This window comes from Lissotriton vulgaris, chromosome 9 (genome assembly GCF_964263255.1).
Source record: "Lissotriton vulgaris chromosome 9, aLisVul1.2, whole genome shotgun sequence".
NCBI classification, from domain to species: domain Eukaryota; kingdom Metazoa; phylum Chordata; class Amphibia; order Caudata; family Salamandridae; genus Lissotriton; species Lissotriton vulgaris.
In genome coordinates this window covers 513,521,889-513,542,371 of record NC_141697.1, presented here as the reverse complement: position 1 = coordinate 513,542,371, position 20,483 = coordinate 513,521,889, and the positions used below count along the sequence as shown (strand labels likewise).

At 41.6% G+C, this 20,483-nt stretch overlaps 1 protein-coding gene across 1 annotated transcript in view; it reads left to right on the top strand.

Moving 5' to 3' along the window:
* The window catches only part of SLC35F4 (solute carrier family 35 member F4), a 581,324-nt gene that overhangs the window by 491,662 nt on the left and 69,179 nt on the right, over nt 1–20,483 (top strand). Inside the window, exon 4 of the mRNA XM_086937979.1 lies at nt 8,170–8,389. Within this exon, the coding sequence (XP_086794105.1) occupies nt 8,170–8,389 (220 nt within the window). The remainder of the gene's footprint in view (nt 1–8,169; nt 8,390–20,483) is intronic.

Here is a 20,483-nt window from a genome sequence, read left to right as displayed (position 1 = left end):
TTTAAATTGTGTCATAGCAAGGCCCTCTAACATTATGACTGAACTGAACTGCCACAAACTTTCCAAATGTTCTTGAATTTTCTTGAAATTGTTATAGTTTGACATGGGATTTGGACAGGTTCTTACAATATGAAAGAATGGCAAAGACACACAAATTTGCCCGAACTGCACACATGAGTTTGTAAATACTCAGACAGTACTCAGAAGACAATCATTAATTACTCATGCATTACGTATAATTACATCAATGATTGAAATTAGTTAACAACCCACTACATCATCAATTGTTCTTACAGTCTGCCTTTCAGTGGAAATCAACCATGTTAAATTTCCAGCACCTCTTGAAGCATCAGTAATCCCTAATGCTCTATAACAAAAAACGTTAGGAATTTGCACTCCTTCAATGAGGTGCATGGTTGACTAATTTGCACAACACTCCTGCCTACTGATTAGGCATTCTTTGATGTAGTTGTGGAGCCTTTATAGCTGATTCCCTTACTGAAGAATGCATCAAGCAGCATAGTACAGAAAAGTGAAAACTGAGAAGCAAACCCGGTCAATTTATAGGTACAAGAGATACTGATGGGATTAGCAGTACGTTTGTGGACAACCCCAAACATGATGTCCATAAACTGAGAGGGCTGGTAGGTCATTGTTTGCAACCACACTTTTAAAACATTATGTGGCAGTACATTACATAACAATTGACACTATTCTGGAGTCATAAGACCAGGCACATCACATGCTAATACATGTTGTAGTGTGACTTGAAGTTTACTGTCAGAAAAGTTAATCACTGTGCCAGAGACACGTTCACAAGAAGCAATATTTTGCCATGAATGACAATTTAATGTCATTGCGTAGTCAGCCAAAGCGTGGTATTGCAAGTGTAAGGTTTGGTCGCAGTAGCTAAATATCTGTGGACTCACTCTGTGTGTCTGCCTTGAAGGTGAGGCTCCTCAACTGCAGATGTAGTTAGAAGAAGAGTAGGCGAGACATGAAGGTCGCAAACCTCAGGAATACATAGTTGGTATGCAGCACTCATAACACTCTGCTATACTGGATGTAAGTATTGATCTCAATATGAATGCTCATTCTCAGCTGCATTTCAGCTATTATCTTTTAATAATGAACAATATTTTAGAAAACAAGAAGATATTCCCTAATCCAGATCCTAGACTGGTATGGTGCTTTCCCTAACATGGAGAAAGTCTTCACCCCTTATTTGTGAGTGCTGCTGACACAGCTGGTTAATATGATTAGTGGCACTGCTATCTCAGTGTATTTTTATAGTGGTTGTAGAGGTTCAATTCACTGATAGAATAATTGAAGGTATTTCTGCATACCTTCTCTCTCCTATTTTAGCCATAAGACTTGTTGAGGTTATCTACTAGATTCTAAAACAGGTAGGACTTCTTGTTGACCTTCAGGGTGTCCTTTCAGCAAATTAGTCAAGGCCGTCCTTGGCAAGGTTGATTTTCTCACTGTAAGAGGCTAGACATTACAACTGCAAGAGTTGTGCTTCTCCCTTTAAGCTTGTAAACCATTTTGACAAACTAATTGTCAGATTTGACTTTCCATAGATTCATTGTAACTATTCATTAACTGCACAGGTGTTGTAAAAGTCAAACACATGATGTAAGCCACATAAAGCTTTTGGCATGTATGTGTGGGACCCAAACCCATGCGCCGAAAAGGAGCCATGGCAAATTGCTGGAATGTCCAATAAACAGATTTGACGATCAAATGCTGACTTTGGGCTTGTCAGCTCGCACAGTTCCATGTGAAATCAAGGACCAGTTTCATATTGTTCAGATTCAACACATGTGACCTAAGCCCACTTGAATGTAGATAAAGTAACAAAGGCTCAAACTCTCTGCTGCCAGAGAGGCTACACGAGTTTGCATGTTGATAACTTGCACAATACTTAAAAGCATGACTCTTGTAATAATTTCATGCTTCTCAAGAACAAACCCCCATTTTGTGTAAAGCTGTTTTAGGTGCTTTCCAGCCCGTAGAAGTTTGTGATTCAGGGTAGTTCACTTCTCCCTTCATTATTCTAAAGGTTAATTGCTATGAAGTGTATGTGTAGCCGACGATAAAAGCCTGCCTTTGTGTGTAAATCAGAGATAGATGACTATTTATGTTTTTAAACTCACCTTCCAATACTTTGTACAGATTTATTTTTCCCAATTAAGATGAGATTCCATTTGCTGCTGTTTTAGACTATGGGGGGGGATGGATGTGCACAGACTTATGGACCATACATTTTTTGCAACATGTTGCCTATTTGAATATTTTCTGAAAAAATAAAAATATCTCTAAAATAATAAACCATTGTAATCCATTGCTGCTTTTATACTTGAACTGCAATTCTCCCTATAGTGCTATTTTTTCTTTGTTTTGTGTGGCTTAAAATCCAAAAACACTATTATAGTTCAAATTGACTACTTTGCAGTTTTCTGTCTGCATTGATGAAAATAATATACAGTGATGTCTGTGTCAGGTAACTTGCTGAATTTGGATTGCATTTCATTTTGTCCAAACCAGTGTTTGTGGCCTCGGTTCTGTGTATTTTAGCTTTCAGTCAATTATTTGGGAATTTTTATCTTCTCCAACTTGATGGCTAATAAAAATGTACACTTGAATTCAGTTATTGTTTAAGGCAGTGGTTCCGAACCTGTGGTCCATGGGGCTTCTCAGGGGTTCACAACTGTTTAGAAAATTAAGTACTATTAAGAAATGAATACAGTATATATAAACAAAGAAGAAAAATAAAAAATTGAACATTTTAAAACATTCTCTAAGTGTGAAGAAATTTGAAATTGTAGACTAATAATTAAGTTGGTATCCTCAGAATGGTTAATGGGAGCCTTGCGAGTACATCAAATAGAATATAGTGTGGATGACGAATGTCCTCAAAAGAATTTACAAAAGCTTCAGCCTTTCCATTAAAATGATATAGTCTTTTATACATGTGAATTAAATAAAATATTTCAGCATTTGTTTATTTGTTTGATGAATGCTTTGTGCTAGTTTCCACATTTTGGGGCCGAATCCGATGTCAGACAGACTCAGGTCCGTCTGACATCAGTCAGGAGCGGTACCCACTGACCTGCTGTCGTGGGTTACGGCCCTGCTAATACGATGCGACCGAACTCATATACTTCACAATGCAGGCATGCATTCCGAGCAGAATGCATGCCTGCATTGAGAAAATCAGGGGTGCTGTTCATCCCTGCACCCTGTGCCTGCACCCGCCCTGCACCCTGGGCCTGCCACCGGGTGCAGGGATCCACAGACCAGGCTGCCATGCGGCAGCCTTGCACCCATGGGGGCCCTGCTGGGGGCCCCCAAAGACAGTTTCCGACTGCCTTTTCGTGCCAGACAGACCGGCACGAAAAGGCAGTGAAAAACTGCAATCGTACTCCCTCTGTCGTAAAGAGGCGACCGGGGGAGTACTGAAAGATTTCCGGATGGCAGACGGGCTCTCCGAGCCCCTTGTAGGCCATCCGGAAATTTGAGTTGGATTCCATTCCGACCGAGCCCATCGGAATGGCTCAGTCAGAATGGAATCTGGCCGGCACTGACTGATTCGGTCGGAAGGGCTCAGAACATGGTTCGGAGCCCTTCCGACCGAATCGGAATCGCCCCCTTTGTGTATAGTTGAAAGTTCAAATCATCAAAATTGCTTAGGCCGTAGATCCCTATCTCTTGTTATTTCTCAGAAGGGTTTCCAACAATGATGTAAGAACCATCATGTGTCTTTTAATTGTCTAGGGGATTCGCTATTTCACAGTACACGGTAGAACTGATTTTGGTTGCGAATCTGCATTCTGAATGTTACTCACACACAACTTTAGCAAGCTACTTTTATGGCTTGATACAGTAGCACATAGCATTCTAAGCAAGGTGCTTCTATTTCATGATTCCAAAAGCTAATATTTTCCGGAGGTTTAAATGTTTTTACATTTTCAGGTCTTTCAGTGCATTTGCATATTAAAAATGAACAGGAATGCATGTAAAATACTATGCTTAAATTTACTGTTACAGGGGACATATTTATATAAGCAGAAGCTGTGTTTCAGGTATTCATCAGCATAAGGTATTCATCAGCATAAGATTTATAAATGAAATGCACATCTTCTGATACATATTTCAGCATCGTGTATTTCCAACACTTTCCTGATAAAGTAAAATTAGAATATTTGTAGCCCAGGTAATGTCATTTGAATATCAAATGTTTGAAATGGTGTTAGTGATCCCTTATTCAATCCATATTTTACAGCGTATGCTGTAACTTTGTTATACTACATGAGAAACAGATTTAAAAACCTGTCTTTAATTTCCTTATAATAGGCAACTTGTGATGCACCTATTCATTATTATAAACTAATAATGTAGCCGCTCAACTGTATTAACTTATTACAGTTGTGTTCTGACGTCACAATGCCTGCTGCCAGAACCAGAAGCAAGGAAAAAGCAGGTCAGGTCATGAAGCATAATTGAAGCTGCAGTTTAAAGAAAGAAAAATGAAACATGGCTTTTCTTTCTCCTGGACGGTTTTTGAGCAGAAATGAGATATTTATGGTAACAGGTTTACTTTTACACTCTTCAGGTGATTATGGAACAGCTAGAATCTTTTTAACACTTCTACACTTTCCGAGTTATTGTGCGTATTTGTAAATAAACGGACTAGTATAATATTGATTCTAATATTTTTTACAACAAATATCCAACAGCTTTTTTGATGTAATTATCTTGGTACTAGAGATTCTGTTTTTATTCATGTTTACAGTTCATATGAAAGAGCTATGCACCAAGGATTTTAGTGGTTTGTTGGAAAGTTGATGGTGTGATCATTTATCATAAGGAATAAAGTAACCCAGTGGTACATGATATGGATATTGCATGTGACCTCAGAGGTCCATAATCTTCAAAAGGAGCTAGGCCTTCTGCCTCGTTTCTCCATTTGGTCATGGAACACTGAGGTATCTTCCAATATCCCTATAATGTATGTCAGGGGGTACTTTAGACAATCTATTATTCATTTTAATTGAGGGATATTTTTGTTATCAATATTTTCAGTCAGATGATATTCAGGCCTTGACATTCTGGTAAAATAATACCAACAATGGCATCCATGACTTTCAGTGCTTTAGCTCCAGCAAATACACCTTTCAGACTTGGATATGCACCATGAACCTAGAGCTCAGATCAACCAAAATGGAATTTGTGGTCATCAATGAAGGCACAATAAGCCAAACATGTTAGTGTGACTATTCAACATAAACGTAATGGCGTATTTCCTTCCTTTTCCTCTAAGAATAGGGCCTAGGCTTCTTCAAAGACTCACACTTACCCTATGTGTGAATACCAAAGTACAGAGAATATGGTACAAAAAGGGCCTTCTCTACAGATTCAGTCCTTTCTTACCTCCCAGAAGCATTTGCTCTGCTGCTCATATTGTGTCTAACATTAATGGAGGGAAGTGCCCGGAAAGCTAAACTCTGGTTCTATGTTCTGCATGCAGCTGCCCTTTTCATTGCTAATCAAAAGAAATGTAACCAAATCACCCCAACACTAAAGCAACTACACTAACTCCTCAAATTGTATTTATTTTATTTTGTATTTCCTTTCAAACTGTGCCTTATAAATTCAGTAGCCCGGCACACTTAAAAGAACTATAGACAGATGTAAAAGAAACTTTCACCCTTAATGGAGAGTTGAAGTTGATATATATCCAGTGTACCTAAGGCCATTATTGAAACATTTGTGAGTTACTTGCTTATTGTTTGTTTGTGTATTAATTTCATATTTTGTTGTCATACTCTGCATTTGTATGTATCATAAGTGAGTGTTGTATGCACTAGAAACCATGGTTAGGGTCACTAGCCTTTCTTCTCATGTAAACAAATATTGAAATGTATCAGTATTTTTGGGGGAAAGGGAGCACTCTGCTGAGATGCTAGTACCAGTATTCCCAAGTGCATTCAAGTATATATCAGCGGTGGGTGAAGAATTCTGCTTGTAAAGTTTAGCCCACTCAGCGTCCATTCTGAGTTCTGAAAAATTCAGTGAAGTGACGCAGAGCGGAGTTTTTCTTCTTGAGCGGCTCGCCAATGGTAAGTTTGCGAGAAAAAATAACAAGCTTGACCTCCTGGCGATATTTCTCATTGTGGGCACTTGCGTTGAGAAATATGCCATTCATGTTGAGGAAACTGCCAGTGGAGTAGAATGTCTACAGGAGCAGCAAATGAGGAAGCAGTGACATTCACGTTGATTTTACAGCACAGGACAAATGCCGTGCCAGCAACACAACTTAACAGACTCTGCCACTGGTGGAACTCTGTGGTGTGCTGCTGAGTTTTTCCTGGCAATTCGCGGAGTTCTGCAGATTAAAACTCTGCGAACTCTGCCTAAGCTTAGTATATATTTAAAATACATTGAGAAATTCAAATATTGTAAATAATTTCAAGCAAATAGCATTTCTTTTAACAACCAAGAGACACAGCTGCCTCAATGTCCATGAAAGTACATTATATAAAGGTATTTTCAATCAGTGTGATAGGAACAGAAACTGATCTACAGCCACTTTAGCTTTATTCCTGTAAGCTATTCCTTCCTGGAAAGTACTTACATAGAGATATATTACCCATTTCCCTTGGGACTACACAGTATCCCGACCCTACACCCTCTACGATGTAAAAAATATGTTTATTATTTTCTTTTCAGGGAAGAATCTTTTTTGAATACTGCAACATTGATATAATTATGCAAAGATTCATCAACTTGGTTTGACCCTTAGATACATACACATAGTTCAGTCCCAGCCTGAAATATCTAAAAATTCAACAGAAAATATTATAAGAACATGCTGTCACTGTGCAAGCTAACATTCTTGTTCTTGCCAAAAGGATTATCCTACAAATCTAGAAATTGTCAAAACATCTATTTATAGACTACTGTATAATCATTTCACTACTTAAGAAAGAAACTTCTTTCCTTTCATAAGTGATGACATTACCCCCAACACCATATGGTCTAACTATTTACATACTTATGGCTAAAAGTGCATAATACATTTGGCTTGGCCTTTGGCATGCTTGGCAACTTAATTTCTACTTATATGACATCTTTAAAAATTAAAATGAAATGAAAATTGTCTTCTTTTATACCTCATTCATTCACCTGTTGAGACTAGAATACGTTAGAGTTTTATATTGTTAACTATCATAATATGTATTCCTCCATTGGTCCATGCATATGCCATATGCTTAGATCCTATACTGTATAATCGTTTTTTTGTATTTTTAATAAGTGGTATGTTGCTACTAAAAAATGAAAACATCTTTGCTAAATCATTCCATTACAACTATAAAATCTCGAAAATCATCCACATGTACTTTTCTAAGTCATGTCAAATATTACAACAATTTCTGTGAACTGAACTTTTAAGTATGTAAATAATTATTTTATATAATGGAAGATTTCAAACTTTGTTTAATTGGTGAGGCACTATAAATCTCAAAATAAACCAAGGTATGACTCATTGTTAGGAAAACTAACCTCCAAGAGAAATATTTCTTTACAGCAGTAAATTATGAATTTTAGCTTGAGACAGATTTACAAGAATTTTATTTCCTATTTAATCTGCTCTTTCCTGGTTTAAAGACACACATTTATGCTTGGGAATGACCTTTTTAAAACATGACCTATGTTCTATTCTGAACATAGTGTGCTATTCTAGTTTCTAACAGAATTGGAAGAGGCAAAGATATCACAGCTCATTCAGCTATGCAATCAGTCCATTGCACCCTGCATAATGGGCAGGGGGTGCATTTCGCTGTGCACAAAACTATACTGTGTTTAATATAGGAACTTTTCCTGTGCAAAAGAATACTGTGTTTATTATTGGAATTTTATATTTCTACTCGGAAAAATGCCATTGTAATTCGATTAATTAAAAAGAGAGAAAGGGATGTCAGTGAGCACATTACATTTTTTCATAATACAGTGAAGTAATGATACAGCGATGTATTTGCATAATGTAATCATTACCAATATATGTAATATATAAGGCAGTGTGAACTCATTACATTCTGTAAGTATGCATTTTAATAATTGCCGAAATCAGAAATGAATGTTTAAACTATTTTATTTTCTTAGGGAATGCAGTCGTATTTTTGGTGAAGAAGGTCTGACGTTGAAACTATTTCTAAAACGAAGTGCTCCTTTTTCCATTCTTTGGACATTGACTAATTACCTATATTTGCTGGCTTTAAAGAAGTTGACAGCAACTGATGCTTCTGCTCTATTTTGTTGTAACAAAGCCTTTGTCTTCTTACTTTCTTGGATTGTGCTGAAAGACAAGTTCATGGGAGTAAGGGTAATGTACAACATTTCTTTTACAGTTCAAATGTATTTGTCATTTCATAATTATTGTTGTGTAAAATTATGTTAAAGTTCTCTTTTGTAAAGTGTAACCGCATTTGTATCAGCGTGGTTGAGAGTTCTTTTATCAACTTCAAAGTAAAGCTAGAGATGTAGTTGTGTTGCATATTGTTATCCTCTTTAAATAGATAACATTGGGTTCTTGTCCTTACACTTAAAGTCATATTATAATGTTAACAACTGTGTAATGCAGTTTGTTTAAATATATTCTGAAGTAATAGTTCTTAATTCATTATGTATACTGTATGGTGGGTAAGTGGGACATATGGCTGTTTGGCTATATATTACAATGTATCTTTTAAAGCCCTACACCTCAAGATCTCTCTAACAGCATTTGACGCTAAATATCTGCTGGGATGAAACATTTCAACAATAAGAGTACAGAGTTAGGGAAAGCTATACTGGAACACCCTATTTTATCTGAATGCCATAATTATATAATTTAGTATTATTGTTTTAATTACATTGGGTTTTCGCCTTTTAATCATTTGCATATGTCATGTAAAATATGCTCATGTTTGATTTAGCCAATCTGAAAAATATAGCTACTTGTCAATCCCCAATAGCCAAAATTACATCATTATGTATGCATTTTAGAATCACACTGATGCCATGATTACATGCTGGGAGTTAAAGTTTGATCTGTGTTTGAATTTCTAGCAGGGCGCCAATAAATCACTGTCACACTGCGTTCCCACTTATCAATTTTGTCAAAACTTTTCTGGGCAAAATATATAGCAAAAAAGCAAAATATGTGGAATATAGTTTGTTAAATACAGATGGGTTTTCCATGTTCTGCCTTATTTCTATTGTTAAAACTCTGAATAGTTGGTATTCACCACATGCCGTAATTGTATTCCTCCAGGGTAGTGGCATTTACTGGATGTGGTAAAGTCCCCACCCTATTCTGTACAATTTGTAATCAGCACCGATTTTGAAAAATAGACTACATGGCAGTGAGGTGATTTGAATTATCCAGTTTCATCATATATAGTTTGTTGGCATACTGACCTGCCATTCAATATCTGTTTTTGTTTGCTTTATATTTTTTTTATAGAGCTGTAGTCATCCATCATAATATTGTTCAATATTGAATCCTTCTTAAAAAGCCCAGATAATTAATATTACCGGTTCTTGACCAATAAACTAGAAACTTTCATGTTTTACTTATTACAAATATTCTGTAAAGAAGGACAAACAAATAAGAATGTAATAATTTAATAAGGCAAAAAAAGCCTCTACCATGCTAATTGGACCCATATATCTTATTGATGTGGAGGGTAGGGAGTTTCCCATTTCTTGGAAGTACATGGTACCTTTTCGCTCAGGAACATCTTAATCTAATATTTCCCAGAGTAGCATTCACATTTTTGCAATTTTAAAAGTATCAGAGGTATCAGACCAGGAGCTTATCAACATTTCAAAAAGTGAGCTAGGGTCTGTGGGGAAAATAATTTTTTTGAGCCAGTCATAGTCAATTATGTGGCTGTGAACAAAAAAGGTGTTTCCCTAAATACATCAACATTTTTCATTTCTACCTGGATCACTTAGGGTTCCACTAATTGTACGTTGACCACTTAGGATTTTAACTGTTGGCCCATGGCAAAGTCAAAAATGTAGTTGAAATTTGAGTATAATTCATTTTTCATTACATTTGATGGCAGAGAATTACGTATACACATAGCCAAAAAATTAACACTTAGATGGGGGTGGTCAGGAATCTCAAAGATGAAGTCCAGATATTGGCCAACTCTGCTCTTGGGCTTTGCTAATGAAAATAAATGTTTTCTTCCTTTTGAAAAAGTCCAATCGAAAACACTTTACAAACAAACCCTGACTATTCAAATCTGACTAAAAACGATGCGCCTATGTTATTGTTATGTGTGTAATGTCATGTTTGTTGTGTTATGTGATAGAGATTTGTAAGGCCCATTAGTCACCCTGTAGGGTATCCAGGCACCCTAGAAAGTGCAAACTGAGTTGGCCGAGTGGAGCCTAGTTGAACAGCCAAGTTGTTAGTTTCCTTCATAATTCTAGGAGGGAGATGCCTGCTCTGAAGGGGAGATGGAGTTCGTTTCAGGTCTTGGGGGCGATGTGAGATAAAGGGTGCCATCCCATTTTATCAATCAAGCAATCAAAAGTCATTTGTAGAGTGCACAACTACCTCACTAGAGATGTCCCGGTGCTGGAGGCAAGACTGAAGAAAAGGACGTCCAGTTAGACTAAGCCTGACTAAAGAGCCAAGTTTTAAAGTCTTTCTTAAAACCCTGTTCTGTCTCTGTCAGGTGAAGATGGGTAGGCTGAGCATTCCAGAGCTTAGCCGTCCTAACCGGGAAGGCCACATTGTCGAGTTTTGACATATTTTGCAGTGTGGAGGAGTCTCAAATAATTAGAACTCAGGGTCCGCTCCTGTTGGTATAAGCTGAGCCCCAGATTGAGATAACATGGTCCTGTGCCACTTAAGGCTCTAAAGGCAAAAGTCAGAGTCTCAAACTCTATCCTTTTGGCTACAGGGAGCCAGGGAGGCTGCCCCAGATGAGGAGAAATATGGTGATGGAAGGGCACCCGACGAATGATCCTTGCCGCCGCATTCTGAATTATCTGCAATCTGTGAATAAGATAAGATAGAAGCCCCAAGTATAGACTACTGGCATACTCCAAATGGGAGGTCACCAGAGCATGGACAATGATCTTGAGGCTCTCCTCCAGAAGAAAACGTAGTAGCTTCCTGATAGATCTTAACTTCATAAAGCAGGATGAATAAATCTGCCGGATTAACGCCGTAAAAGAGAGATCAGTATCCAACCTGATTCCAAGATTTCTCACTGCGGTGACCAGAATTGGAGCAGTTCAACTCTGCAAGCCACCAAAGAGATGAGATGAGAGAAGCGACGCCTGATTAAAGAACAGAACCTCAGTCTCATCTGCATTAAGTTTCAGATAATTACCATTCATCCAGTTAGAAATATCTTTCAGGTACTTCTGGAACTAATGGAAGGCTGTGGCAAATAGCTCTCTAAAAGAAAACACCAGCTGTGTGTCATCAGCATAAGACACCACCTTCCCACCCCATAAGTAAATGAGAGTGGCCAAAGGGGCAAGATAAAGATTGAACAGCAGCGGGCTTCGGGTCGAGCCTTGTCGGACTCCGCACACCGGTGGTCTGGATGCAGATGAGAAAGGTCGAAGAAACAATCATTGAGAATGGTCTTCTAGGTAAGACAGCAGCAAGGATAGCCCCATCCCCTGAAAGCTTAGGTGACTTAACCTCTTCAGCTGAGTCAGATATGCTACTGTATCGAACTCTGCTGACATGTCTAAAAGTAATATTATGGCAGATGCGTTGCAGTGCAGCAATGCTCTCACTGTTTTCAGAAACATCCAGTAATGCGGTCTCTGAGCTGTATCCAGCTCATAAGTCTGGTTGAGAGTCATGGAGCAAGCCATTGGCTTCAACAGACTCAGCCACCTGTCACTGTGCCAGCTTCTCTAAAATTGTAGTGGGAGCTGACAGCAAAGAAATAGGTCTAAAATCGCTGAGCGCTCCTGGGTCAGTGTTGGGCTTTTCAAGCAATAGCAGCAGAAACACCCGTTTCCAAGCTGCCGGAAATATGCCAGTTTTCAAAGAAGAGTTCCAAATCTGATTTAAAATTAGGTTTAACCAAGAGGTCATCAATCTAAAAAATTGAGATGGACAAGGATTCCCTTGTGAACCAGAAAAATCCGGCAGGCTCGTGCAGAGAGCAGGAGAGGAGTGAAAAGTACTGTCCAATGCTGCAAGAATGGTAAAATATTTTACAATATTTCTTTAGGGGAGTTCCCTGCACTCTCAATACGTCTTGTGAAATATTCCCTCATCTTAATCTGCATCAATTTGCAGAATTTTTTCAGAGCCTCCTTATAAACACCTTTTGCTACAGTAAGACTTTCTCCAGCAGCCCCCCCCCCGCTTACGAGGCCCTTCTCTGATCTTTGTTCTGCCGAGAACCAAGGGTCTGAAGGTTTAGTACTGTTAGCTGTGATTGTCTTTAAAGGGGTGATTGTATCTAAAGTATTCATGATCCATGTATTGAATCTAGATGAGTCTCTATCTGGGTTGCCTGTCAGAAGTAGCAACGCTGCTTCAAGGGCTGGCCCTAAGGTATCTTTTGTAACTTTTCTCCAGTTCCTCCTTAATTCTGCAGATGTTCTGCAAATTGATATGTGAGCCTCAAAACTAAAACTGAAAGGGACAAGGAAGTGGTCAGTCCATATCAGGTGGATAGGGTCCTCAGTTCTCAAACATTGAATATTTCAGAAAATTAAGTCCAGTGGGTGGCCCGCACTATGAGTTGGTGAGGTTACAGACTGAGGGCCATATTATCACGAACAGCGATATTATGATTGCCGCTTTAGTGGCAGGAAACTGCTGCTAAAGCGGAGATAATGGGCTTGATATTATGCCCTTGTGAATTCCCATAGAAGCCCAGGTTTGATGTCCTTCACACCAGAACCTGGGCTTTTATGGGAATTCACAAGGGCATATTATCAAGCGCCTTATAGCCGCTGTAGCCTCAGTTTCCTGCCGCTAAAGCTGCAATAACGTTATCGCCGTTCTTGATAATATGGCCCTGAGTGAGGTTAAGGCCACCGAAGGTCAAAGTTAGCTGAGAAGCCTAAAAGCAATTTGGGACATCAGCATGCAAATTAAAATCTCCCAGTACTGTAAAATTGGCGTACTGTAACGTCAACTGGGCAATTGCATAACATAGTTCAGCCGTGCAGATGTTAGGGCAATCCAGAGGCCTGTAGAGCAACAAACCAGCAAAGGAGAATGACGGTGAGAGTTTTACACAAAAGTTCAAGCCCTCAATATTACCAATTTGGTCCAACTTAGAGGTAGAAACCTCCCAAGTGTTTTTTAGAATAATGGCAACACCTCCCCCCACCCTATCTCCACCTCGGCTAGCGCACACCAATTGAACTTTTAGAGTACTGAATTTGGGGCATCAGGGAGAGGAATAGACTAGCTGATCTGAAGTACCTAGATGGGATGTAAAAGTGTATGCAGATGTTGCAGTAGGCTTTGCCAGGTTGAGGGGTTTGAAGGTAGTGCATTTCCGGATTGGGACCCAGTGGAGGTCTCTAAGGTGTTTGGAGATGTGAGCTTGTGGAGGAAGATGTTGAGTATGAATCTGCAAGCTGCATTTTAAACTACTTAGATTCTGTAGGAGTAGTTGGTGGAGATGCCCATGTGAATGGCATTGCCATAGTCTAGTATACTGGTGATGAGTGTGTGGGTTACCATCTTCCCGATCTTGAAGGTGTGGATGCACATTGCTGTTACTAAGTTGACTTGGGTAAAAATGGATATTTGGCAGTCTACTATGATGCCCAGTTTCTAAGGATGTTTGTGGGGATGGGTGCCAGTCGTAGGTCTACGGACCACCAGGTCAGTAACCATAGAGAGGTGTATTTGCCAACAGTAAGTGTGAGAGGCTGGCTCAGTATATGATGTACACTTATGTAAGTGGACACCATGCACTGATCCAGAAAACCCTTATGGTGATTTTAATGTGCTTAGACAACCTTAGAAAGCTCACTAAGTGGTAGCTGTGTAGAGCAGCCTTCAGGCATAGTCCAGAAGGAGTGTAAAGCAGCTTGTTTCACTAGAACATAATCTTAAAGGTATAGATTAAATGAAAAACAACCACACAAGGTATTTATAAAAATGTGTATTTATTATAAGACACTCGCTAACACATACAGATATCTCCTACCCAGATAAGTACACAATGCACACAACATTTTGTAAAAGAAACACGTAAGTAGCACAGAATACACAGTGGTTCTCATGGGGAGAACAAACCATATACTAAAATAGTGGTATGCGAACCACAACTCAAGCCAAGGAAATACCCAGAGGACGTATACGTGCTGGGGACCCAAGGAACCACCCAAGGTGAGTATCTAGGAGCCCCATGGAAGTTGCATGCAGTGTTGGAACATGACCGTACCAATCAACATGTTAGTGGCGGTTGCCATTTTAAAGAAAGATAACCATTCCCAGTGGACCCTGAAGAAATCCTGTGGAAGTTGGAAGGCCACCCAACCCATGGACACCTTAGGAACCAGGATACCTGCACTAGGGAAGCCGGGTGCATAGGTTTGAAGTGGCATCGGAACCTGCTGTCGAACCCAATGGAGGACTTCAGAAAGATGCGGTTGCTGGAGAAGGTGGAAGTGTCCGATGGAACCCAAAGGTGGATTCAAGATGCGAAGAACCTGCAAGTAGAGGGGACAGAGTCTATGTCACTCAGGAGTGACCAGGAGGCCAGTAGCAGAATGCCCACTGATGTTGGGTACTGCAGGAGAGTTGACGGTGACCTTGAAACTGCAGCATGTGGACCAGGCAACACTGTGGAAGTCCAAGAGCCATACACAAGTTGTCCCATGTCAGATGTCGAGAGTTGAGGTGTCGGTGTCCAGTGGGAGCACTAACAAGCCTCGGCTGCAGCCAACGTGTAAGTTCAAGAAGGTGCAATGTCGGGACCAGCAAGGTTCAGGAGACTCACCACAATCAGGGGAGTCAGGGCAGGCCCTGAGCAATCAGAGGAACCCCAAAGAATCCAAATGTGACCCTCGACAGGACCCACAGGCTGGAGGCACTGGAGTCACAAGAGGATCTTGAGCAGCTTACCAAAGAAGCACTCCCACAGTGCAAGCGATGTGGTGTGGTTGAAGATTCTGGTCACTGAAGATGCTTGAGGTTGGGGCTACTTGGAGCCTGTAGATTTTGATAGAAGGATGCCAACAAGCCTTTGCAACTGCAAGTTGACAAGATGCACAGGGGTTCGGTTCCTGTGGCTCTGATGAGGGATACTGGTCTCAAACTTGGTGAGAGGACAGGGCAGGCCTCGAGGAATGCGAAGAATCACCACCTGTGTTGCTGAGCCTTTCGGAGTCTGTGGAAGCCCAGGATCAGCAGACTGGTCAGCTTAGTTGTGGTGCCCGCAGATGCAGGAAGTGACTCCTTCATGTCAAGGAAGATTCCTTCAGATGTCTTGGATGCCCACAGGCCCCGCAAGGTTCCCTGTATGGAGCACAGGCACAGACATTGCAGTAGATGAGCAGGGCGTAGAGATTAGGGGCAGCAGGAGTCTTCCTGGTTGCAGCCTTGACACAGTGCCCCTCTATATGTTATATAGCTGTCTCACTTACACAGGAGAATGGACTCTGAAGGCTTTAGGGGTATCCTACTCATGCAGGGGCACCCTCATACTTAGAACCTGGTGCTCTGCCTTCAGGACTGAAAAGCCCAGTAGTTACAAATTGAATGTTTTCCCATGGGTGGCACAATACATGCTTTAGCCCATGGGGGACCCCTGGGGTACTTATGCCCTGGGTACCTAAATACCATATACTAGGGACTTATAAGGGTACCCCAAGTATCCAACTTGGGATGTACCTAAGTACTTACCATAACAATTATGGGGAGAAAGCAAGGAGACTGGGCTCCTGATTAGCAGGATCCCCATTAGACTAGTTAGAAACAGCATAGCACCAGGCAAAAAGTGGGGGTAACCATAAAAGCAGAGAACCAGGTGCCCAGACAAGGGACACACTCCTTGTAAGGAACTAAAGAGGGGGAGGCATGACAGGAATGCTTGTGTGAGAGGTAGAACAGTGCAGAAATAAAGCTCCTAGAAGGTATGAACTTAGAAGCCAGTAAGCCTATCGTTTAATGACTACACGCATTATGCTACGTTCAGTATATGTTTGGGTGGTACTGTGGCTTTGGGGTTTGGGGCTTGGTGGTGTGCAAACTGCCAGAGATGCCTGCAGTTTAGAGGTTACATTTAAGAGGCTAGCTATGGTATGTACCCTTTCTAGAATGGGTGCCCCTGTTGATTGTGAGGTTCCTTAGAGGGTGTCGCCAAAGGCATTTTCACCTATTATCTTGCATATGTTTAATATTAAATAATATTTGTAATAAAGCACTTTCCTTTTTATAAGGAAGCCACTTTCTAGACAATGGTTTATTAATGGCTTATTGCGAGTTTGGCGGTCCTCCTGCAGCATCACCACTGCTGTGCTGGCAGGAGGACAACCAAGCCTGTGGTGCGCCTGCCCACCAGATTCTAAGTTGAATCCAAGGCATACTGGCTTTTCTGCGGTCGTCTCACCGCGGCGGCTGTGTTAGGCTTATAGGAGAGCCTTAACAGCAGAACACTGACATGACAGTACCTGCAGCACATTCCTGCACAATATGGAATGCACCATGTCATGCAGGCCACACCGTGTAGGAAAGGGGATGCAATTCCAGAGGGGTCACAACATGTGCTCCGTCATGCACTTCCAGGCCTAGAAGTGGTAGGGGGCCCTGTCAAGGCCCCCTTGTTGCAGCTAAGCCATTAAATTAGTGGTGGAAATGCAACTCTGAATATGTACGGTGGTAGTGCAGCTGCGCCACCAGCATATTCCTGCCCCTTTCTGCTACACCACCGTCATAGGATCCTGGATACCGGCAGACGTGGCAGTCCTGTGGCAGTCTGACTGCCACACTCAAAATATGGTGTGCGGACCCGCAGTGGTGGTGGTGGTCAGACTGCCACTGCCAGTACGGCTGTCCTAGGACCACTAATCTCTTAATAAGGCACTGAGTGTTGTTTTTCACATTCCTCAAAGCTGCACCGCGAGCACATATCACCTCTGCTGATTAGGCCTTGGAACTCTGAGAGAGTCAAGTGCTACAAAGGAGTAAAAGAAAGATTTGGGCGTTACAGAATGGGTCACATCCTTCCCAACTATTATCCTAATTTCTTACATCTAATATATGTATGGTTAGAATGCGTAATAATACCCTAACTTTAAAAAAATAACCTGAGAAAAAATGTACATAAAAAAACCATTGTTCATTCAATTAAAACCAAGAAAACCAATGAAATTTACAACTTATAATGAACTCTACAATAAATAACTGTCACAACAGGGGAAGGAGCCAAGCAAATGACCAAGATGGTTGTGTATTATGCTTTAAAATGACACCTCCGGACCGATGCTGGTAAGAGACGACTACAACTCCTCTCCTGATCCCTCTACACGCCCGGAATCTGAAGTTATTTCGCCCTGAAGATTGGGGCCTGGTCGAGATTGAAGCCGGGACCTCGCGTAAATGTGGTGACGGGACCCAAAGTGAACAACATCGGGGTCGAGTGGGGTGATGTCCCGGTCCGGGGCTCAAATTTGACTGTCGACGTATGCTGATGAACTTGGTGCTTCCGAGGATAAGTGTGCCTCGCATATGGTGACGAGTGTGGAAATTCGCTTAATTTTCCTCCTGGAGGTCATGTACGCGTTCTACATTGAATGCTCCGGCCTGTGTGCAAACCAGCTGGTGGAGCCACACTAACTTATCGTCATTCACGGACGCTCCAAGCACGAAGTGGTGGAGGATCTAGTGTGGGTTTCGTCTCCACTCCAGACCGAGTGTGGAGGTGTCATGAAGGCACGACTGGAACAGGAAAAGCCCGCCTCACGGTCCTCCAGGGGGTCCAAGACCGTACAAGTCAATAAACTGGAAGAATCCCCCGGAGAGACTAAAAAGACACCGTCAGTGAGACAAGAAGACCCAACTGAACCCACACTAGCGGATTTAATGGCGGCCATTACTGGCATACGAACATCCCTTGGCCAGAAGATGGAGGCACTGGATCCTACATTGAACACGTCACCATTGAAATAGGGCTGATTCGCACGGACCTTTCCAAGACTAACAAGAAGGTCAAATTGCTTGAAATCAAAACGAACCCCCTAACTGATGATGTCAGCCAGTTACAGCAAGAGGTGAAGACACTCGAAAAATCAAGAACTCTTATGAACCGTAAGCTGGATGAATATGAAGGAAGAGTCCGGCGAAATAATATCCGTATTCTTGAACTTCCTGAAAACTCAGAGGGGCAGACACCGGATTTGTTTATTGAGACTCTTGTTCTTATTCATCTTGCCCCTAAAGGTATTAGCAACTTGTTCATAGTTGAGCGTGCACACAGAGTCCCGGGGGGAAGGCCGAAACCGGGTGCACCCCCTCGCCCCATGATTGCACGTGTGCTAAACTTTCGAGACCGTGATGTAATCCTACAAGCTGCACGTAATGGTCCCCTATTGAAATATGAAAATGTGTCCCTCTCCTTTTTTCCAGACTTCACTCAGTTGGTTTAGAGACAACGTCAGAGTTTTCTTGCCATGAAAAGTAGATTGAGAGACAAAGGGTTAAAATATGCAATGCTGTTCCCGGCCCGGCTACGAATTGAACTTAATGGAAAGACCTGTTTTTTTTTATAACCCTGAGATGGCGTCAGACTGGTTGGACAGTGTGATAGCCTCTGAGGCGGTGGACCGGAACCGGGGAGAGGTGGAGGACCAGGAGTAATGTATATTGATTGTGTTTGGCCTCGATGACGCTGGGGTGTGGTTCCAGGGGGGGGAAGAAGGAGAAATGCAAATAATCCTTCGTTGATTCGTCATGTCCCAATATATGTTGTATATATTTATTTGAAATCGGGACGGAGGGCTGGTGTTCGTGGGCGTGGTGAAGCAGTGGGCGGGTCTGTGCCCTCCTTCGAATTTCTACCTCTATTTAGTTGTATATTAGTAAAGATTGTTTGGGGCGACAGGCACACTGCTAGTTGGGGATGCGCGAAAGCGATATGCAGGGGTGAAGGGTGGGGGGTGAGAAGAGGGGGCAGAAGGCTATCCTGAAATGTGGAATGACAATCTTTCAGTTTTTTGTTTCATTTTTGTGTCATCGATTGTCATACTATTGGCGATTCATTCTTGTACTTTTTGGTTTGAGTTTATGGTTAATGGCATCAATGTAATGTATCTGATAAGCATGCAGTGGACACAAGAGGAACATTTGTCTTTTTTTTATGACGATGGGGTAGTGAACTCAAGGTTTTAAGGTGGAACGTGAATGGGTTGGGGATAAAATAAAACGCAGTGTGGTGCTTCAATATCTTAAACGTCGGGCATCGGACGTGGTCTTGCTGCAAGAAACACACTTAGTCGGAAACTCCTGTATGACAATGCATAGAACGGGCTATAAGATGGTAGCTCATGCAGGATTCACATCTGGCTCTAGGGGGGTTGATATCCTGGTCCGGTGGGCACTCCCATTGGTCATAGATACTGTGTGGGAGGACGACAAGGGCAGATACATTGGGATTTCAGGTCGCTGGGAGGGGTGTGTGCTCACTCTGGTTTCGGCCTATATCCCCCCTGGTTTGCAGTCTACTTCTTCTTTTGATCTGGGGAAAATGCTGTTGGAATTGCCGGATGGGCACTTGATCCTGGGAGGTGATTTCAATGCTGTTGTTTCGGGGCTCTTAGATAGATATCCCCCACGAGAGACGGGACGTGCCCAGAGGTGGATGCCAGATTTCCTTGATGCCATGGGTTTTGTAGATGGTTGGCGATTGTACCACCCAGAGAGGAAACAGTATACATTTCATTGGGGTGCACACAGCAGCCTTTCCAGGCTGGACTATTGCTTGGTTTCCCCGGCTCAGGCATCTTATATAATTGAAGCAGTACACCTTGCTAGGGGTATCTCCGATCACTCCCCGCTATGGATCAGGTTTTCTTTTGCCCCGAATTCTGCTGGTAGGATAGCGCCTATTAACCCCTGGTATATGCGAAATCCCAAACTACGAAAAGATCTCATAAAAGCATTGGATGATTACTTTACAGACAATGAGGGATCAGTGTCTTTATCGCTATCTCTCTGGGAAGCCTTTAAAACGGTTATTAGGGGGCAAGCCTTATCATTGATAGATGGAGTTAAAAAGGAGCGTAATAAGGAAATTGTGGAAGCTGAAATGGAGATTAGTAATTATGAAGAGGAGTTGGAACAGAGGGTGACGCAGGCTAACTTACATATCCTGAGCCTTAAGCAACGTGACTATAAATAATTGGTCACTGATATGGCTAAGACACTTGGTAGGGAACAGCAAGGGAGGATCTACGATCTAGGGGATAAGGCTGGGAAA